Source organism: Oreochromis niloticus, linkage group LG12, assembly GCF_001858045.2.
Source record: "Oreochromis niloticus isolate F11D_XX linkage group LG12, O_niloticus_UMD_NMBU, whole genome shotgun sequence".
Lineage (NCBI taxonomy): Eukaryota > Metazoa > Chordata > Actinopteri > Cichliformes > Cichlidae > Oreochromis > Oreochromis niloticus.
This window is the reverse complement of record NC_031977.2, coordinates 1,261,769-1,280,017: the sequence shown is the minus strand read 5'-3', so window position 1 is coordinate 1,280,017 and position 18,249 is coordinate 1,261,769. Positions and strand designations below refer to the sequence as shown.

The window sequence follows — 18,249 nt, the reverse complement described above, 5'->3', positions numbered from 1 at the left end:
TAATTCATTATTATCATGATGTCCTAAAAACTCCTGGTCCTAAAAAAGCCTTCAGTAGCAAGAGTACTGACAGGGACTAGAAAGAGAGAGCATATTTTTCCTATATTGGCTTCCCTTCATTGGCTTCCTGTTAAATCCAGAATTGAATTTAAAATCCTTTTAATCACATACAAGGTCTTGAATAATCAGTCCCCATCTTATCATAATGACCTCACAGTACCATATCCCTTAAATAAAGCACTTCTCTCTCAGAGTGCAGGATTAATTGTTGTTCCTAGAGTATTTAAAAGTAGAATGGGAGGCAGAGCCTTCAGTTTTCAGGCCCCTCTTCTGTTGAACCAGCTCCCAGTTTGGCCTTGGGATACAGAGCTCCTCTCTACTTTTAAGATTAGGCTTAAAATTTTCCTTTTTCATAAAGCCTAAGAAAAGCATATAGTTAAGGCTGGATCAGGTGATCCTGAATCCTCCTCTAGTTATGCTGCAATAGGCTTAGGCTGCTGGTGGCTTCCCATGATGCTCTATTTCACTCACCATCATAATCATTATTCATTATTAATATCTGACTCCCTTCCACAATGTGTATTGTATCCTGTCCTGTATCCTCCCATCAACCAAACTGGTCGCGACAGATGGTCGCCCCTCCCCAAGCCTCATTGCACCAGAGGTTTCTTCCTCTTTTAAGGTAGTTTCTCCTTTCCACTGTCACCAAGTGCTTGCTCAAAGGAGGTTTGATTGTTGAGGTTTTGTCTGTATTATTGCAGGGTCTTTACCTTATAATTTAAAGAGACTTGAGGTGATCGTTTTTGTCATTTGGCGCTATATAAATAAAACTGAATTTTAAATAGTGAATGTATAACTAAAATTTTTCCAGTAACAGTCAAGATGGGAAGATTAGGCAGCTCTCTGCAGTATGTAGTGCATGATGTTTCTAGCTTAGTTCTATCACAAGTTAAGTTGGGTTGCCACATCACTACATGTCACTTCCTGTGTGGACAGCACTTTGAGCTACTATTCACAGTCATTGGATTATGCTTTTACTCACTCTGATCACTTTCCCAGCTCCAATCTTCAGTCGCAGCAGCTTGTCTTTGTTTTGGTTGGAGTCAAACATCTGTAGCAATACAAATAAGATTCAAAGACTTCGTCATCATAACCAGAAAATCCACAAGAGAAAAAACAAAAAACACCGATACTATCTATATCATGGCTAAAGCACTTCTGGATGGATGCAAACTGCATTTCGTTGCCTTGTACTTATGTACTTATGACATGTGCAATGACAATAAAGTTGAATTCTATTCTATTCTATTTGTTAAAATGAATGATGTGAGTGTTTGACCTGTCCAAAAGTGTGGTTCTCCAAAAGCCAGCCTGTGTACACCACCTCCACAGAGTCTCCATTCTCCACTGACTGGCCCTCACCAAGACTCAGATCCTGGAGTACCACCACATCTAAAGTCGCAGCGCTGTTCACTTTTGCTAAACATACCTGATGGTAAAAGAAGACTTCTTCATCTAAAAATAACCGACTCAGTTTTAAAAGCATCTTAATGAATGCTTGTACAAAATGTAGACTACACAGATCATTTATTGAAAATCACCTGATACTTTTGGACCTTATCCTGTCAATAAACAAAGTTGGTTTGCTTTGTCACACAGTGTGTTGGCCCAACTGTAATCACAGTATTTATTATTTGAGGCTCACCTCTTTGCAGAAGTCTGAAGATAATTTCTCTGACTCAAACATAAGGGACCAGTTCTGCCTCTGGTCATCATAAAAAGTGCAATAATTGTTTTGCTGTACCTGCAAAGGAAGAAGAGCATGTAGCCATGAAAACAGTCAGTGGGGAAAAAACATAACATTCTTGGTAAAAGCTATTCTTAACAGTTGTTACAAGCTTTTTTTTCTTTTTTTTTTTTTAAAAAGGTCATTTTCTGCAACAGCTGTAAAGAACAGGTATCACAATGATTATCGGAAATATATAACTAACAGAATTTCAAACAGTGCATCTACTTTTGTATCCTTCATGACTATACTCACCGTGAAAGCAAAGCCCACATTAATCTTGGCAGAGGTTACTTGTTTCTGCTGGCTTAAGTACAGAAGCAGCTTGTACTGAAGAAAAGAAGAGTTGAGCTCATTATTAAAAACGAAACAAAAGTCAAACCAGTAGCATAAAGGAAAAGACTAAATAACAAAGCTCCAACCTCTTTTGTTGTATGGTTGCCCAGCACAGCAGCTCCCAGCTTTCCCTGCTTCATGTACTGTCCATTAATACTACATGAGACAAAACAGCTGTTCAGTGAACAGATAGAGAACTTTGGGGGAGTAAAGAGTTTAAGTTTTGTAAAGAAAAGGGGGATAATGCTCCAAACAGATGTAAAACAAAACAAAACAAAGAAACATGGAAACTGACATTCAGAATATAGCACCCAACATATTTAGATGAGTGCTTAAAAATGGTTTTCAAACTCACTATCTGAAGGCTTGGACTGCTGTTGCAAATAATACTGCTGGAGCTCCAGGTTGTGGAACTGGCTTCTGATTGGATGGAGCTGCGATAATATTAAAGACATGATCAGTGGTGACTCTGCACGACAACTGAATGTAAATTCAGCAATGCTGCAGTTCTGAGAATGTTACCTTGGTTGGAGCTCTTTCTAGGCTGTTTGGGGGCTGTGTACTGGAATGACTCATTCCCCTGACTGGTTTCCTGGTCTAATCCAAACAGGGAAGCCAGCTTGGCCCTAAAAAACACAAAAGATTATGTACATGTGGTCATATTTGCATTGATATATGGTGCTTTAAAAAAAAAATCATGCTGGACATCTATACTGATATGGACTGGGTAATGTGTTGGGAATGAAAGTATGCAAATCATTTCATTAAAAGCAAAATTATTATATAAAAAGTATTATATTGTATGCATGTCTGACAACATCAAACCATGATCCCAAATAGATAACAGATGGTTCCCTGGGGGATCTCCCCTCAAACAAAATCTTGACCAGCTGAAGTGACACCAAAATGGCAGCATGGCAGAATGCACCAGTAGATGTGACATTGTTCTGGGCAAGGGCCTCTGTGCCACAGGGGCTAAGCAGTGAGCCTAACTCTTCACCCCTACTCTGCAGCCCAATTGTTTACCACACATTGGTAGAAGGTTATCGCTACAGTGGTAATACTGTATACGTTTATAAATCCGTTTCCTTATGTCATTACATTTTACTGTATTAAGTTAATTAAAATAGCTACAAAAGAAGTAACAATGCTTGCTTGGTTATCATTTTTGTTATTATTATGACAACACCCGGAGACATACCACTTAAAACTAGTAAGACTGACTACTGAGCTAACCAAAGACAGCCTGGGGTTATATTTCTTATACAGGTAGACTACAAAGACAGTTGTCAGGCACAGGCACAGTGTGATGGTGCTGCCCCCACCACCCACCCCTCTTTACTGACATCCCACCTTCTCCTATGATGTGTGAAGATCTAGCAACTCTTCAAGAGACAAAGACCAGGAAGGAACCAGGTCCAGACAGTATGTCACCCTCCTGCCTCAAAGTATGCTCTGACCAGCTGGTTCCCATCCTCACACTGATCTTCAACAGATCCCTGAAACTGTGTGAAGTCCCCTCCCATTTCAAGCACTCCACAATCATCTTGGTGACTGGGTTAAATGACTACAGACCTGTCACCCTGATATCCTTTGAAAGACTGATGCTGGCCTACTGGTGCTGGTTGTGAATCTTTGCTTGGCAATTCACCAGGCCTCGAGTATAGACAGCTTGTTGTACTTCTTAGCCACCAGTTTCTTCATCACACCATGGAGGGCAATACTCTTTGTGGGTATTATTCAGCTTGTAGCCAGGCCATCTCAAGGATTACTCTTGCTATCGTATAGATCAGCTGCTTGGTTTCAGTGATGGTCGCAGTAGACATTGTCCTTAATGCTGCATTAACATCTTCTAATAGACTTTCAGAGGGTACAGTGGCTTGCAAAAGTATTCGGCCCCCTTGAACTTCTCCACATTTTGTCACATTACAGCCACAAACATGAATCAATTTTATTGGAATTCCACGTGAAAGACCAATACAAAGTGGTGTACACGTGAGAAGTGGAACGAAAATCATACATGATTCCAAACATTTTTTACAAATAAATAACTGAAAGTGGGGTGTGCGTAATTATTCAGCCCCCTGAGTCAATACTTTGTAGAACCACCTTTTGCTGCAATTACAGCTGCCAGTCTTTTAGGGTATGTCTCTACCAGCTTTGCACATCTACAGACTGAAATCCTTGCCCATTCTTCTTTGCAAAACAGCTCCAGCTCAGTCAGATTAGATGGACAGCGTTTGTGAACAGCAGTTTTCAGATCTTGCCACAGATTCTCGATTGGATTTAGATCTGGACTTTGACTGGGCCATTCTAACACATGGATATGTTTTGTTTTAAACCATTCCATTGTTGCCCTGGCTTTATGTTTAGGGTCGTTGTCCTGCTGGAAGGTGAACCTCCGCCCCAGTCTCAAGTCTTTTGCAGACTCCAAGAGGTTTTCTTCCAAGATTGCCCTGTATTTGGCTCCATCCATCTTCCCATCAACTCTGACCAGCTTCCCTGTCCCTGCTGAAGAGAAGCACCCCCCAGAGCATGATGCTGCCACCACCATATTTGACAGTGGGGATGGTGTGTTCAGAGTGATGTGCAGTGTTAGTTTTCCGCCACACATAGTGTTTTGCATTTTGGCCAAAAAGTTCCACTTTGGTCTCATCTGACCAGAGCACCTTCTTCCACATGTTTGCTGTGTCCCCCACATGGCTTGTGGCAAACTGCAAACGGGACTTCTTATGGTTTTCTGTTAACAATGGCTTTCTTCTTGCCACTCTTCCATAAAGGCCAACTTTGTGCAGTGCACGACTAATAGTTGTCGTATCGACAGATTCCCCCACCTGAGCTGTAGATCTCTGCAGCTCGTCCAGAGTCACCATGTTCTCTGGACTTCATGGTGTTGTTGCTCCCAATATTCTCTTAGACAACCTCTGAGGCCGTCACAGGGCAGTTGTGGAGCTGTTTTGCAAAGAAGAATGGGCAAGAATTTCAGTTTCTCGATGTGCAAAGCTGGTAGAGACATACCCTAAAAGACTGGCAGCTGTTAATTGCAGCAAAAGGTGGTTCTACAAAGTATTGACTCAGAGGGCTGAATAATTAGGCACAGCCCACTTTGCAGTTATTTATTTGTAAAAAATGTTTGGAATCATGTATGATTTTCGTTCCACTTCTCACGTGTACACCACTTTGTATTGGTCTTTCACGTGGAATTCCAATAAAATTGATTCATGTTTGTGGCTGTAATGTGACAAAATGTGGAGAAGTTCAAGGGGCCGAATACTTTTGCAAGCCACTGTATTTCATGCATTCTTTGTCATGGAGGATCTAGATTTCCAGCTTAGGTATAATCCTCTCTTTCAGATCAGCTGCTCTCACATTCAACATACCAGTTGTTATTGGGGCTTGGTACCCAATTTTGAAGTGTGGGGATGATGGCAAGATGGCGGTGCATACAGACGTATGAAGCAGCACAGCTCTCCCGACTACTGTACACCTTTTTTGTGTTTTTGTCCTCTAATGTGTGCCTTTTTCCTGTTTTGTATACATTTCTCATATCTGTTATTTATTCCTGCCTTCTTTCCATTTATATTTTATGGCCCAACTTCCTCACTCCCCCTTGCCATAGCATTTGTGTAGAGATTAAGGTACCTGCAGAGAGTAAGCAGTCGGCTGAACAAGAAAAACAAGATTCAGGCAGTTAACACATATGCCCTGTCAGTCATCAGATACCTTACTGGGATAATAAGACAGTCAAAGGAGGAAACTGATGGCACTGACTTCAGGGCAAGAAAGTTCCCTAGCATGCATGGGAGGTTTCACCACAAAATTCCAGCACTCTCACACTTTACGTTAAGTTTATTGAAGGAGGCTTAGGACTAGTGAGTGCCAGAATCACTGTTCAGGATGAAACAAAGATCCGCGAGCATATCAGAAAGATGACACAACTGATCCTACAGATGGCTGGACAAAGCTGGACTAAAATACAGCAAAGAGGCACTAATCCTGGCAGCACAGGAATATGCACAAGACTGACAGAGGCTGGGTCTACAACACTAAGCACGAGCCCAGGTGCAGGCTGAAATGGTGGTTGTGGTTGAGAATGACCAGGCCAAGACTTCCAGGACTTCCAGATACTGGCAGACAAATTGGTGGCAGCTAACCAAACAGATTTAGTAGTGGTGGGCAAGAAGAGGAAGAAACCTGTAGTAACAGATATAGCAACAGCAAGTAATAGCAAGGAACACAAAAGCTTGAGGAATACCAAGAGCTAGAGAAGAGCTAGAGAAGATGTGGAAGGTGAAGGCAACAGTGAGCCCTGTGATCATCAGAACACTGGTGAACACAGGCAGTGCCCGCCAGACGGCGGTAACAGCGCCAACATTTTATTTTATAGTCAAGTTTCCATGTATAAACTGCATATACAGTAACCAGTTATTTATCTCTATCTGTGCCTTTATTCCAGCATCTTTGCACTGCATCATCACACACGTGTAAACAAGAAAGTCTCATAAAACCACACATCATAGAGCTCCCATCGAGATGTCATTATTTTAACCATTTTAACCATTACCAGCTAATGATTTTTATTCAAATATACCATTTTGTCCACGGTCATAATAGGTAAATTATGAAGTGGGACAGTAAGTAAACTGCCTGTCATATCTTTCACATGACATCAAGATTCTTTCTCTAATCACAGATTTTTTAAGCAAATGGCTGAAATGATTAGTTCGTTATCCAATTACTTGCCAAGTAATTTTTAGTCACTGACTAATGGTGGCAGTCTGGTACTGACCCCTGGAACTCCTTCCACTGGTAATCACTGGCATCTCCCAGAACAGACATGTTGAAAGCCTTAACGCATTCATTTCCGACGGTAAGGAACTGGGCTGAGGAGGGGCAGCCAGTTTGCATGTGTGAGTTAAAATCCTTTTAATGCTTGTTCCAATGCTCGTCTCGCTACCTATGCTGACCACTCAACCCCCAGTGCTATCACACCTGTGTGACAAATTCGACAGCATAGCAGAAAAAGAAGAAAAGCGCAGTGCTCTTGCTTTAGTGCTGCACGGGTCTTTGGAGGGAAGAGATGGGCTGTGGCAGAAGCCTTCAACTCCAGTCTACTCTAACAAGCAGCATGTGAGAGGAATTAGATTCCATAACACTTGTCCCTCCTCCACGCTTGCCACTGATTCCAACCGCTCACACACACTGCACTACAGTCACACAGAACTCATGCAGAGGGAGGAGGCATGGGAAAAGTGGCAAAGATTAAAAAGCCAGCTGTAAGCTTTCCTAATACTCAGTGAGTCTGTCCCATGACAAAAGTGCACGAAGTTTGGGTCTTTCAACACACAGATCCTTTTTTTCTTTAAAGAAGAAGGAATAATTCAAGATTCTGGAACTACTTTTCCAAGGACACTAAGCAAGCTGCAAAACACTGCATTTTGAAAATAGTGTCAAATTAAATGTTTTAATTGATATGCAAAGGTTTGAATTTACACACAGCTCCTTTAAGCTACCACATTCTAAGGTCTGGGCTTTGTCTGAAAAATGTAAAAAATAAATAAAAGAATGAATAAATGAATAAATTCATTCATAGGTTTGATAGTGTGCTTGGCATCATTGTCCTGTTACATGACTGTTTCAGCCAACCTTTAGCCCTCGATAGATGGCCTTTGACTCTAGAATAAATATCCCAGATGCTCTATGAGTGTCACCTGGTCCAGTTAGAGATATTATCAGATGATGAGTTCATGGTTTTTAGAAATTTAGAGAGAACATAAAAAAGTAACAATAAAATACATCACTGTTGCAAGAAAGAAAGAAATGAGATTAATACTTCAGAAAATTGTTAATCTAGTGATTTGGTATGCAGTGGTAAAATACACAATTTAAAACAGGTTAACGGTTTCATTGCTGAGAGTGCTCTTTATAGTGCTGCACATTAGAGTTCTGAAACTTAGTGGATACAGTTAAACAGTTATACACATAAAATCATAACGTCCCATAGCGTAGTAAAGGTGAAGTGAAATTGATTTCGTTTTTTGGCATATCAATGTGAAACTACGGAGCCCCGCAGGGGACATGGGAGAAAAAAAAATTAAGACGGACTTTTGCGAGATCTCGCAAAACAAACTCGGGATCTCGCAAAAGTTTTAGCCGCATTCTTCGGAGGCCGCCAGCTCGAAGCCGACCGGGAGGTCGAGGCACGATGTGCCGGGAGAGCGGTGTTCCTCCCGGCTGTAGTAGGTCTCGACCTCCCGTCAGCTTCGAGATGGTGGGTGTCAGATCTCCGAAAACGTCGGAGCACTTTTGCAAATATGTGATGTCTTGTAAACCGAGCAGATATTTGACGTTTACACAGCTACATTCACGCGTCAAAATATCTTAAAAGTTTATTTTGTGACCCAGAAAGAGTAATATTACAACTAAGTAGCTGCCGCCATTGTTGGAATTCAATTTTTGCGAGTTTTGCGAGATCGAGTTAGTTTTGCGAGATCTCGCAAAAGTTCATCGTAATTTTTTTTCTCCCATGTCCCCTGCGGGGCTCCGTAGAAACTGCTCTTACTGACTGAATGGGTATTTGTGGCATGTGTCCTATGCTCTAACTGCATTTCCAGTAGTGTAAAACAGACTAAGAAGCTAAGTCAAAATCAAGTATAAATACGTTTACACATTTTGTGAATCGTTAAATGAATACACGCACATTCCCATGACAACGCGACACACAGTTTGCATTAACACCTGGGATTACAAAATGTATTCCTCAGTACAGACTCTATAGTGCTCTTAAAACATTGGTTTTTATTTTTCGTTGGTAGTGTTTTAAAACACACACCTGAATACGTCTGATCGGTAAACGTCCAAAACTTGGTCTACAGACATACTTCCCCATTCTTATCAATGACCGTTTACCTTTACCGTCTTAATTCCTATGGAAGCAGTAAACTCTATAGAGTCATGTGAACTCTTTTTCACATAATTGTATACCACAGTTAAATATAGTATGGCCCTCAAAATGTCTGTATCACTGTGAATCAGCCTGAAATGTTCTCATTGTATTCATTTTATTATTTTTTAAACTGTGTGTCACAGTTTTAGAAGTCCCATATCATGCCGTTTGTGTGGCTTTAGTTTTTAGAAGTAACCTCTTTATATGCAAATGTTACCTGTACACTTCCATAGTAAATACATTTATTTTCATTTACCAGTTAGATGTTAATAGTCAGAATGTAGCACGATGGGATAAATGTTTTTCAAAAACACTTTGAAGCTCAAATTACGTAGTCCAGTATCTCACAATTTACTTGGCTTTCATTTCTTCTTAAAAGAAAACATCCCGATATCAGATCTTGTTGTTCTCATTCACCCTGTGTGCAAAGCCTCTCTCCTCACACACACATTTTTAAACAGGAAAGTCTGTGGCCAATTCACTCCAAATACCTGACACACAGGAAAAAACATCATGCACCAACTAATTTTCACGCATAGTGACCTGTCCATAAAATCAGTTAATAAAGATTTTTTTTTCACTAAATGGAAATAATGAAACTCTTTAATTTGCAATAGCGTCCTACTGAACGCGACGACGTTTACTGTGAAAAGGGGTAAACGTCATCGCGCTAGCCCATGTTCAAGATGCGTGTGTTTAAAAAGCAAAAAGCCCCGAAGTTTTGCAGGTTTTTGCCTGATAAAACCATCTGCTTCTTTTATGCTTTTATTGCGGGCGACAGATAAACATGAACGAAAAATTAAATTTGATGAAAAGCTTCATTTATCAATGCTACTTGGAAAATGAGTCACAGAATCATGTGAGCAGGCAGTACCAACACCGGAGTGTGTAATATAAGCAATCATAATGCCTCGTAAACCTATAAGAGGTCACATTTTGCATGACGAAAACGATTCAAACCCGCTCATATTTGTTGACCTTACACTGTATTAATAGTCCTGAACTTAACTTAAATGCCGTTTTATTCTCCTCATTGTTTAGACGAGGTCACTTTGAAATTCGGCACAGATATGCTGCTTTGACAAAACTTCACATCACTTCTACATGATTCTCTTGATATTCCGGTAAAACATGTAACAAAGGAAATTAAAACCATAACTGAAATATGCACTACATGTTAGAAAGGTGCTTAAAATTATCAGCCTGCACTTTAGATTTTTGTTGTTGTTTTTTTGGGTGGACTACCATCAATCAACAGTAATACAAAGATTAAAATGAAAGCTGGGTCAACGGCTAGAACATTGGCTAAATCCTGGCGAGCTAGTTAGCTTACAGCCTAAAGAGCATTAGCTCGGAGTACAAAACCAACTTACCCTCCTGTGGGAGACAAGAAGTCTCCGTCCTCATCGTCCCCAACGAACATTCTGTAAAAGTTTGAAGCCTTCGTCTATTAAATAAAAGAAACGCACAAAAATATATTAACTGTTTGACATGACTAGTCTGCGACTTCCCCTTCCTGCTTGTGCAAAAGTCAGCTGACTTTCCACCTGATCCGAGTTCAATTGACCGCAACTACCACTAGAGGGGGCCAAAGACCATATATAATCCCTCAAACACAGGCAGGACCGGTGAGGTAGGCAAATGGCACAAGGTCATCAGGAGTTGAGGGTTGCTCAGTCATCAAGCATGCACATTGTCAGGGGATGCGGTCCTTTAGTCAACTCTGACCTTCGACCTTACAAGAAAAAGAAGAAAAAGAGCAGAGAATAATTTAAAAGATAAAATAAAAGTAGTAAAATACATTCAATTATGCTGAGCTTCCATTGTTATTCCTGATTTTTTAAAAAGACAAATGTGAAATTCAAAATCAGTGAGAGTGCTATCATCCCAATATATGTGGCTGAAATGACTGCTGCTGTACTTTCGGGAGCACTAATTATTACATATCATTGTTATTGCTTGGTGGTTATTATATATGTAGTATGTTTCATATATTATATCTATATATTCTTTTTTTAATGAGGTGAAGATATTATACATACATATTCACATCTGGTTTATCAATATTTAATGAAATAATTTTAATGTTATAAAATTATTTCTATAAATAGACTGTGAAAAACATTGTGATGCCACACATCTGATTTAAATGTAAATATTAACTACTGGTGTGCTTCCTCCATCTTGTTTTTTTTTTTAAGTGTTTTCCTACCATTGTTTTAAAAATAGATCTCATTATATTCACATAAATGCAACCACATTTCCCTCTATCAGTGTTAATACTGAGTAAGACTCAAACCTTCCTTCTTTGCCAAGTTCATTAAAAGAGCTACATTGTCTGGCTCAAGTCCAAACAGCATAGGTCAGTCCTGACCGACAGCAACACAGTTTAATGTGATATGAGCACTGCTGTTTGTATGTAAATGTATTTGCAGACACTAACAACACTCCTTTCTGTGAAAGTATAAGTGGACCACTTGCAAGCATAGACTCGTAAACTGTTAAATGCAGACTGAGTTATCTCAAATAATTTATTTTTATGATGAGATGTTCCTGGTGTGTCTGTTTGTCTGTGCGTCAGGTTGGTAACCTGTCCAGGGTGTACCCCGTCTCTTGCCCTATCCCTAGCTGGGATAGGCTCCAGGCCCCCCGGGACCCTGAAAAGGATAAGTGGAAGAGAATGGATGGATGTTCACGGTGTACACAGAACAAATCTCGCTAACACTGATACTGTACAGATTTCACCTTTAGCATTCCCCTGAGGTTGAGTAGTTTCCTAAAATCCAAAACATTCCCTTTAGTTCATGCATGTTGGTACATGAACCTACTTTGCCACTAGGCTAAGAGAAAATGTGGAAATGGTATGTCATTGATCCCATTACAACGTCAGAGCAAATATCTAGACAGTGATTGTGCAATACACCTAAACATTTAACGTCATTTTATTAGGAAAAAGTAGATTTTACATCAAATTGAAATATATTTCTCCATTCTTCCTTTTTTAATTGAAGTGGCAACCCCCCTTTTGTTTTTTATAACTCATCCTTCTGATAGCTGTAGCTGTAGCTGTAGCTGGTCACCATTTAGTTGCAATCGCCTCACTTCATCCAATTAGTCATTTAACTGAATCCAGCCAGCATGTTTCTACCAAAAAATTCAAACTTGTTTTAAATCTAACTGTCCAGCTGTCTCCAATATGGCCTTATTGGAGCTCTTTGTTTGTTCCCTGCTGCTTTAAAAATGTTTCCTTGTGGTATGGATGGTAGTATTGTGTCGACCTACTGGAATATAAAGAAAAACATTCTTTGAAGCACAACTAAATGTATTTTATAATTGATTTGCATGTGAAAGTGTAGTATCTAATGGTGTTGTGGGATGTTTCTAAGGCTTCCTCTGATTTCTTGCTACCCACCCTATGCATTCACTTCATCCCTCAACACTTGCACTGACGCAGTAGACAATTAAATACAATCCACTTGCTTTACTCTCTCTTAGTATTTACACATGATCATTTTACAGCAATATTATGGCATCTAAGGCATTTTTCACTTGTCAAAAAATATACAAAAATAAAATTGCATCTGTTTCTTCCCATGTCACAGCTGTCATCAGTCCATCACTTTTTGCTGTGCCTAGGAAGAGCTAGGTGATTTCCTGTTCCGCTTCGCTCTACGTGTGGACGGAAATCTGATGAACTCAAATGGTTTACTTTGGTCCGTGTTGGGGAAGGGAGGTAATCCTGTGTGCAGCCTCTTGATGAAATGGACCTCTCTCTGATTCTCCCTCGTTCTGGAGGCTTTGATGGGCCTCCCTTTCCGAGTGAAAGCCACATACCAGCCCTCATACTTGGCATTCTGGAAGGCTGTGTAATTGTTCTCCAGTACAATCTCAGTGAAGATACAATCTTTGCTCCGGCCATTTGGCTGTGGGAGAAGACAGAAAGGTTTCTTATGTTACACCTGGATAAGAAATGTTCTGATTCATCTACATATTAAATTATTGCTGGAAGTCACGGGATAAATTACTTTATACTATGCCAAAAACGATTGTCAATTCAAACGCCTTAAAATAAGACTTTAACATTTGAAAGAGAAAACCAAATTCAACCTGATATAAATGAGATGCTGAGGGAACAAGCAATAAAACAACCCTGCTTGTTTCAGTTTACTCAACAGTGAGCTTCTGCTGACTTACTTATGCAAATAGCTTCTGATGTGTGTCAGATAGAATTATGATTTTCTTTCTTCACTAACTGCAAAAACAAAACTTATTCAGATTGCCTAAGGTTGGGGTTAGGGTTGGAACTGATAGCCTTTACGACTTACCTCACAGTTGCAGTGTGGTCATCATTAGTGTTAACCACAATTTGTCAGTCAAGTATGGGATAATATTGAGAAATTGAAATGAGACTTTTTCGGGGTGAAAATGTAAATATTCTTTCATGTATTTCAGTTGAAATTATTGTTCTCTTTGTTTCCTTATTGCCAAGATTTGGAAGAAAAATGGAAAACCAGAAAGTTCACATTGTCATTGCCTACGATTAGAGTTAGGGTTAAAGTTGTGGTCTTCACTGACAATGACGTAAGCCTCACATGGTTAAATGCTGGCATATATTGTTACCTTTGTACAGAGATGTGCTAGCTGTCTTTATGCTGTGCTAAGCTTCTGATTTTAGTTTATATTAAAACAGTTGATAGGTATCAAATTAAAAATTTAATCACCCCTTTCCACAATGATCAAAGGAAACTAATGTGATTTAATCATTTGTTGTCGTCTTCTGATATGCTGATAACAGGTACAATCTGCAATACTAGAAAAATGTAGCAGAAAATGTGTGATGGTTACATTCAAGTTTGTTGTGACTTTGTACACAGAAGTATTGAAAAGAACTGTTCTTTTCATCTTTACCTACAGACTGTCTCAGTGAACTTCTTATCTCTGTACAGATATCACAGCAGCCACAATTTCAACACCTCTGAATCGTGATGAGAACGAGATTTATGACTTGTCATGTCAGCCAGATATGTGAATCCATCTTTTCCATTTCCGTGAAGGAAGTGGAGAGTTGACTTATGACCAAACACACAGGGTGTGCATGATGGGAGGGTACTTCCCCCAGTCATTGTCAACCGTGGCCAATAGGACTGAGTGATATCACTCAGTCCTGAGAGGATCCCTTTTTTCCAGGACTACATCATGTCCTGGAGTGACTGACAAGGTATGAGAATTCAGTAACAATGGACTGGAGCTTTAGCATCTGAGCTACAGTGTGTGTTTTAGTGGATATGCACTCTGTTAAAATAAAGTCTGTATTTCCTCTGAGGAAAAGTTTTCTCATAAGTGTTTTTCCAGATATGTAAGATCTTTCGTCCATCTTATGGGAAAATGGTTATGCTAGCTTTACATGCTACAGACAGAACAATGATAGCACTGATGTGTTCTACCTGATGTGTTCATTTTCAAGATGTTCAAGGTGTTCATTTTGCCTTAACCTCTCAGTATCCACCAGCATCCACCAGATCATTGGGAACCTAGGGTTACAGTTAGTAGATGGGTTGACCTGGTAGATGTTCAGGTTAGATGATAAAGTTCACTGACAAATATCAGTCTACTATAATACAGTTTGACTGCTTTTTTGTTTCTTTCTTTCTTTTTGGTTCACCACATTTTTCCCCTACTTTGCTCACTAAAGACAGCATAGGTGTAGTTTCTGCTACTGTGTTAACACACAATCCTCAACACATACCTTTCCAACAAGCTTCCCCTTCCGGTTCATACAGAGGTAGCGCCCACTTTCTGCACCTCTTATCCTAACTCGACTGCCAAAGGTGTCTGTCTCAACAAACAGGCGAGCTGCGGGAAAGACACAGGACTGTCAGGGGGCTAAAGACAAAAGGAGCCTAGGACAAAGCCACAGACTCACTTTTGTCTTGTGTGTGTAATAAGGCATGTACAAACTGTCTTTATGGGAATCAGGTATTATTGAAAGCAGACAGTGACGCTGAAATATGAAGCCCTGATTTCTGTTGTACCATGTATGACCAGCATTTATTGTCTGCTATTCACTGCAGATATAAAACCTACAGGGATAATGGATGATGAGTTATTGTGTAAGCTGTTAGTATAAGAATCTGTACTTCTTTGCTCTGTGGACACTGTTGAGCTGAAACTCCTTAGTGATAACAGCCTGCTGAAAGTCAAAACACCAAGTGATTAAACAAATGTTATGTCTGGTCATTAAAGAACTAGCTGAATATACATTCTCACTTATTATTCGGCAGTTAATCATGGCCATTACAACAGTCTTGTGTATTGGGACTACAGAAACAAAGGGCTTGTCCTAATCAGCCACTAAATTCATCAGACGATGGTTTCATGGATACAGCAGGGAGGCTGAATTAACATACAGAACTGAAAACACCTCAAAGTGGGAGGGACGGGCAGGCTGGATGTGAAACTGCTGGCTTTGCCTGAGGACATCAGTGCCCAGCAGGGGCTAAATAGCTGCGCTGTGGGGAACCACAAAACTCCAGATTGTCACTAATTCCTCGGAAGAGTGTCTTTAACAAGGCATTGTCACTGATTGCAGACTAGTGTACTGCGTTCTGCCAAACTATGCAAAACCCTTAACCTCTTAACCTCCACCAAGTCATTTGTGACTCAGTGGAACAGGAGTATGGTTTCGGTTCAGCTGATGTCTCAGTGAATTTCAACTGAATTTCTACTGAATATAGAATTTTCTCCTATTTGGAAGATCAAAATTTTAAAGCTTTTAACAGAAAAAAAGTATCACACTTTATTAACATATTCAGCTACTTTGTGGAAAATGTCCCTTTTTTAGCATGTGGCTTGCATCATTTTGTGCCTCTTGATAATGCAACTATTACAATACATAGAAACTCTGGAATGAACAAATTTCAAAATTTTTAACTTTTTCAATTGGATTTTGTAAAAATTACTTAATACTGGTACTGATGATATCCATGATTTTTATATATGAAATATATTGTGAATGTAATACACATTTGAGATATTGTAAATAAGTGTGCAATTGCTCTTTTCAAGGTTTCTGTACAGGTATGGTTACATAGTCACAAAATGTACTATATTCATATTTATTATTATTATTATTATTTGTATTATTATTATTTCCTAAGGAAAAACTAATAATAATATCAGTACTATTTTAGATGAACATTTAGCCATAATATTCATTTAGAGAAAAGTTCATATTCTGGCAGCTTTACTCAAAATAAAAATACAATCCGGTGGTGAGAGTCTGTTAATATAAATGTATTAAATTATGATGTAAAGATTAAAGTATTAGTAATGTAATAAACCAATTTATGATCATTACATATTTATCCTGGCACGTTTAAAATCCCTGGTTTGGTTTTGATGCTAATTGCCCAAATGTTAACTGTACTTCATATTTTGCGTGTTTGCACAAAAAGGTACCTTTACATTAAGAAGAAGAAGAAGAACAAAAAAAAAATCAGTTGAAAATATCATGTAAATGTTTTTGTATTATTTTTTCGAGGGATGGGCTGCTGGAAAGAAAATGCTTTCTCATTAAATATCTAACGGTAGGCCTTAGTGATCGTAATCCTTGGTTATTCTTAAAGTAATCTGTTAGCTCTTACCGTACAGATTTCCATCCTCGGCGGTGGCGGTGACCCTTTTGCCGTGAATCTGGACGTGTTTCCCGCTAGTGCGACTGTAGAGCTGGTAAACTCTGACCTGTCTTCGGCTGAGCTGGTCCGTCACTGCGCCCTGCGTCCTCACATACTGGTTAAAATTAGGAGACGGGTGATTCTCCCCCTTTTTTATGCAAAGGGAAAAATAAAATACATAATGTTGTCTTTCTAATCTGGGATAAAGAAACGATAGCCAATTTTAGAAGCACCAAAATACGTCAGATTTGTTCACAAATTAATATTCCTTGGCAAACTAACATCAGCTCTCATATTCAAATGTCGTTTGGATTGTAGCCTCTTAACTGTTCCTTCTTTCAACTATTCCTTATTGTTAAGAGGTTTAAGTTTTAGTGGCTTACCTGAGCCTGGCACCACAGCACGAAAAAATGAAACGATCTGCAGGAGCAACAAAAATGAATGAGCAATAAAGTGATTTTTTGTGGCTATCATACAATCAGAGTGTGCGGCCCTCTTACATGTAAATACAGTGTTGGTTTATTCCATACATTCTCTCCCTTATTTTAACCGGTCAAGGAGCAGAGTTCTTTCGGCAGTAAATCCCAGAAGGATGCGGTAAATAAATCCAAGCGTTCCCACAGTGTCGCATATGCACTCCTGACCTGTCCATCCACACCGACAAAGTCTGCAGCAGTTATTTCCTGTCACATTTATCAGAAAACTGATCCACCTGATTGGGTAGTGAAAAATTCTTCGAAACATCAAAAGCGCACGCATCCATTATAAAGCAGAAAGGCTGTAATGCTGCTCTTTACATGACTAGGATGGAAGCGTGAGGGGATCCCCAGCTCGCTGCGCTCCTGCTTGGTTTGATTCCAGCTTTTGAAAAGCCCTCTGTGTCACTGGGACCCGGCTACTCACTGGTTAAATGGTGAAAGGCTCAAGTCCCTCCTTGAAACCTTGTGGGTGGGGACAGCAGCGGGACCAATAATTTACAGTTTGTCAGAACTGCTAAGGGAGATTTCTCGAAACTTTCTAAGGTTTTCTTGAAACTGTAAATGCAAAATACAATTTTCACAGCACATTTGCATCACACACAGTTTCAGTACACACTAAAGCTAACATGAAAAACACGTTTGCCCTGAACAAAGGTTCAGTCAGTCTGTTTATTGCAGATGATTACACTTCATTTCTTTAAGAATATGAACCACATGATCTATTTTTCAATTTACACCTGCAATTCGCTGCTGCTGTGAATTAGTGTTATATAAATAAAAACTGAAGCGAATACTGCTGTCAGTGTTGTGTTTAAGAAATGACATCTGTGCTGTAGTTATGTTTAACTTGTCCTTCCAGAGGGATACCCCTGGGACAGTTCGCCAGTCTGTCACAGGGTTTAATCTACTTTTCAACATTAATTACTAAAGCACTGTGTTTGAAAATGAGAAGCCTAATAGCAATTTATGGGAAATGTTTTGAGGTGTTAAAGAAACTATAACAACCCCCCACAACACTTTTGCTTGTTA

General features: G+C 39.5%; 2 protein-coding genes across 8 annotated transcripts in view; both read right to left on the bottom strand.

Annotated features, from left to right (window-relative positions):
- The window catches only part of fkbp15b (FKBP prolyl isomerase family member 15b), a 30,342-nt gene extending 19,693 nt beyond the window's left edge, over window positions 1-10,649 (bottom strand). For 4 of the 5 annotated variants that reach the window (XM_019365928.2, XM_025896983.1, XM_019365929.2 and 1 more), the window contains exons 1-8: window positions 10,442-10,648; window positions 2,645-2,748; window positions 2,478-2,556; window positions 2,209-2,278; window positions 2,042-2,116; window positions 1,706-1,804; window positions 1,340-1,489; window positions 1,043-1,111 (exon numbers count right to left, since the gene is read on the bottom strand). In XM_019365928.2, the coding sequence (XP_019221473.1) occupies window positions 1,043-1,111; window positions 1,340-1,489; window positions 1,706-1,804; window positions 2,042-2,116; window positions 2,209-2,278; window positions 2,478-2,556; window positions 2,645-2,748; window positions 10,442-10,491 (696 nt within the window). In that variant the 5' untranslated portion in view covers window positions 10,492-10,648. Of the gene's footprint in view, window positions 1-1,042; window positions 1,112-1,339; window positions 1,490-1,705; window positions 1,805-2,041; window positions 2,117-2,208; window positions 2,279-2,477; window positions 2,557-2,644; window positions 2,749-10,441 lie in introns of all 5 variants that reach the window. The other variant, XM_019365930.1, reaches the window with a different exon arrangement.
- Window positions 10,650-12,534: 1,885 nt separating this feature from the next.
- fgf17 (fibroblast growth factor 17) lies at window positions 12,535-17,631 on the bottom strand. Of its 3 annotated transcripts, XR_002063989.2 has the most exons (6): window positions 17,242-17,631; window positions 17,125-17,161; window positions 16,712-16,889; window positions 14,815-14,921; window positions 14,513-14,599; window positions 12,896-12,991 (listed from the first exon to the last, which is right to left on the bottom strand). XR_002063989.2 is itself a non-coding variant. In XM_003455031.3 (5 exons), the coding sequence occupies exons 1-5, from the start codon at window positions 17,271-17,273 to the stop codon at window positions 12,701-12,703; spliced, it is 645 nt and encodes a 214-aa protein (XP_003455079.1). In that variant the 5' UTR covers window positions 17,274-17,631; the 3' UTR covers window positions 12,535-12,700. The 3 variants fall into 3 exon arrangements, 2 of the variants coding, with proteins under 2 accessions (XP_003455079.1, XP_005472943.1); XM_003455031.3 differs by lacking the exon at window positions 14,513-14,599 and having other exon boundaries at window positions 12,535-12,991; XM_005472886.2 differs by lacking the exon at window positions 14,513-14,599 and having other exon boundaries at window positions 12,535-12,991; window positions 16,712-16,856.
- Window positions 17,632-18,249: the final 618 nt, after the last annotated feature.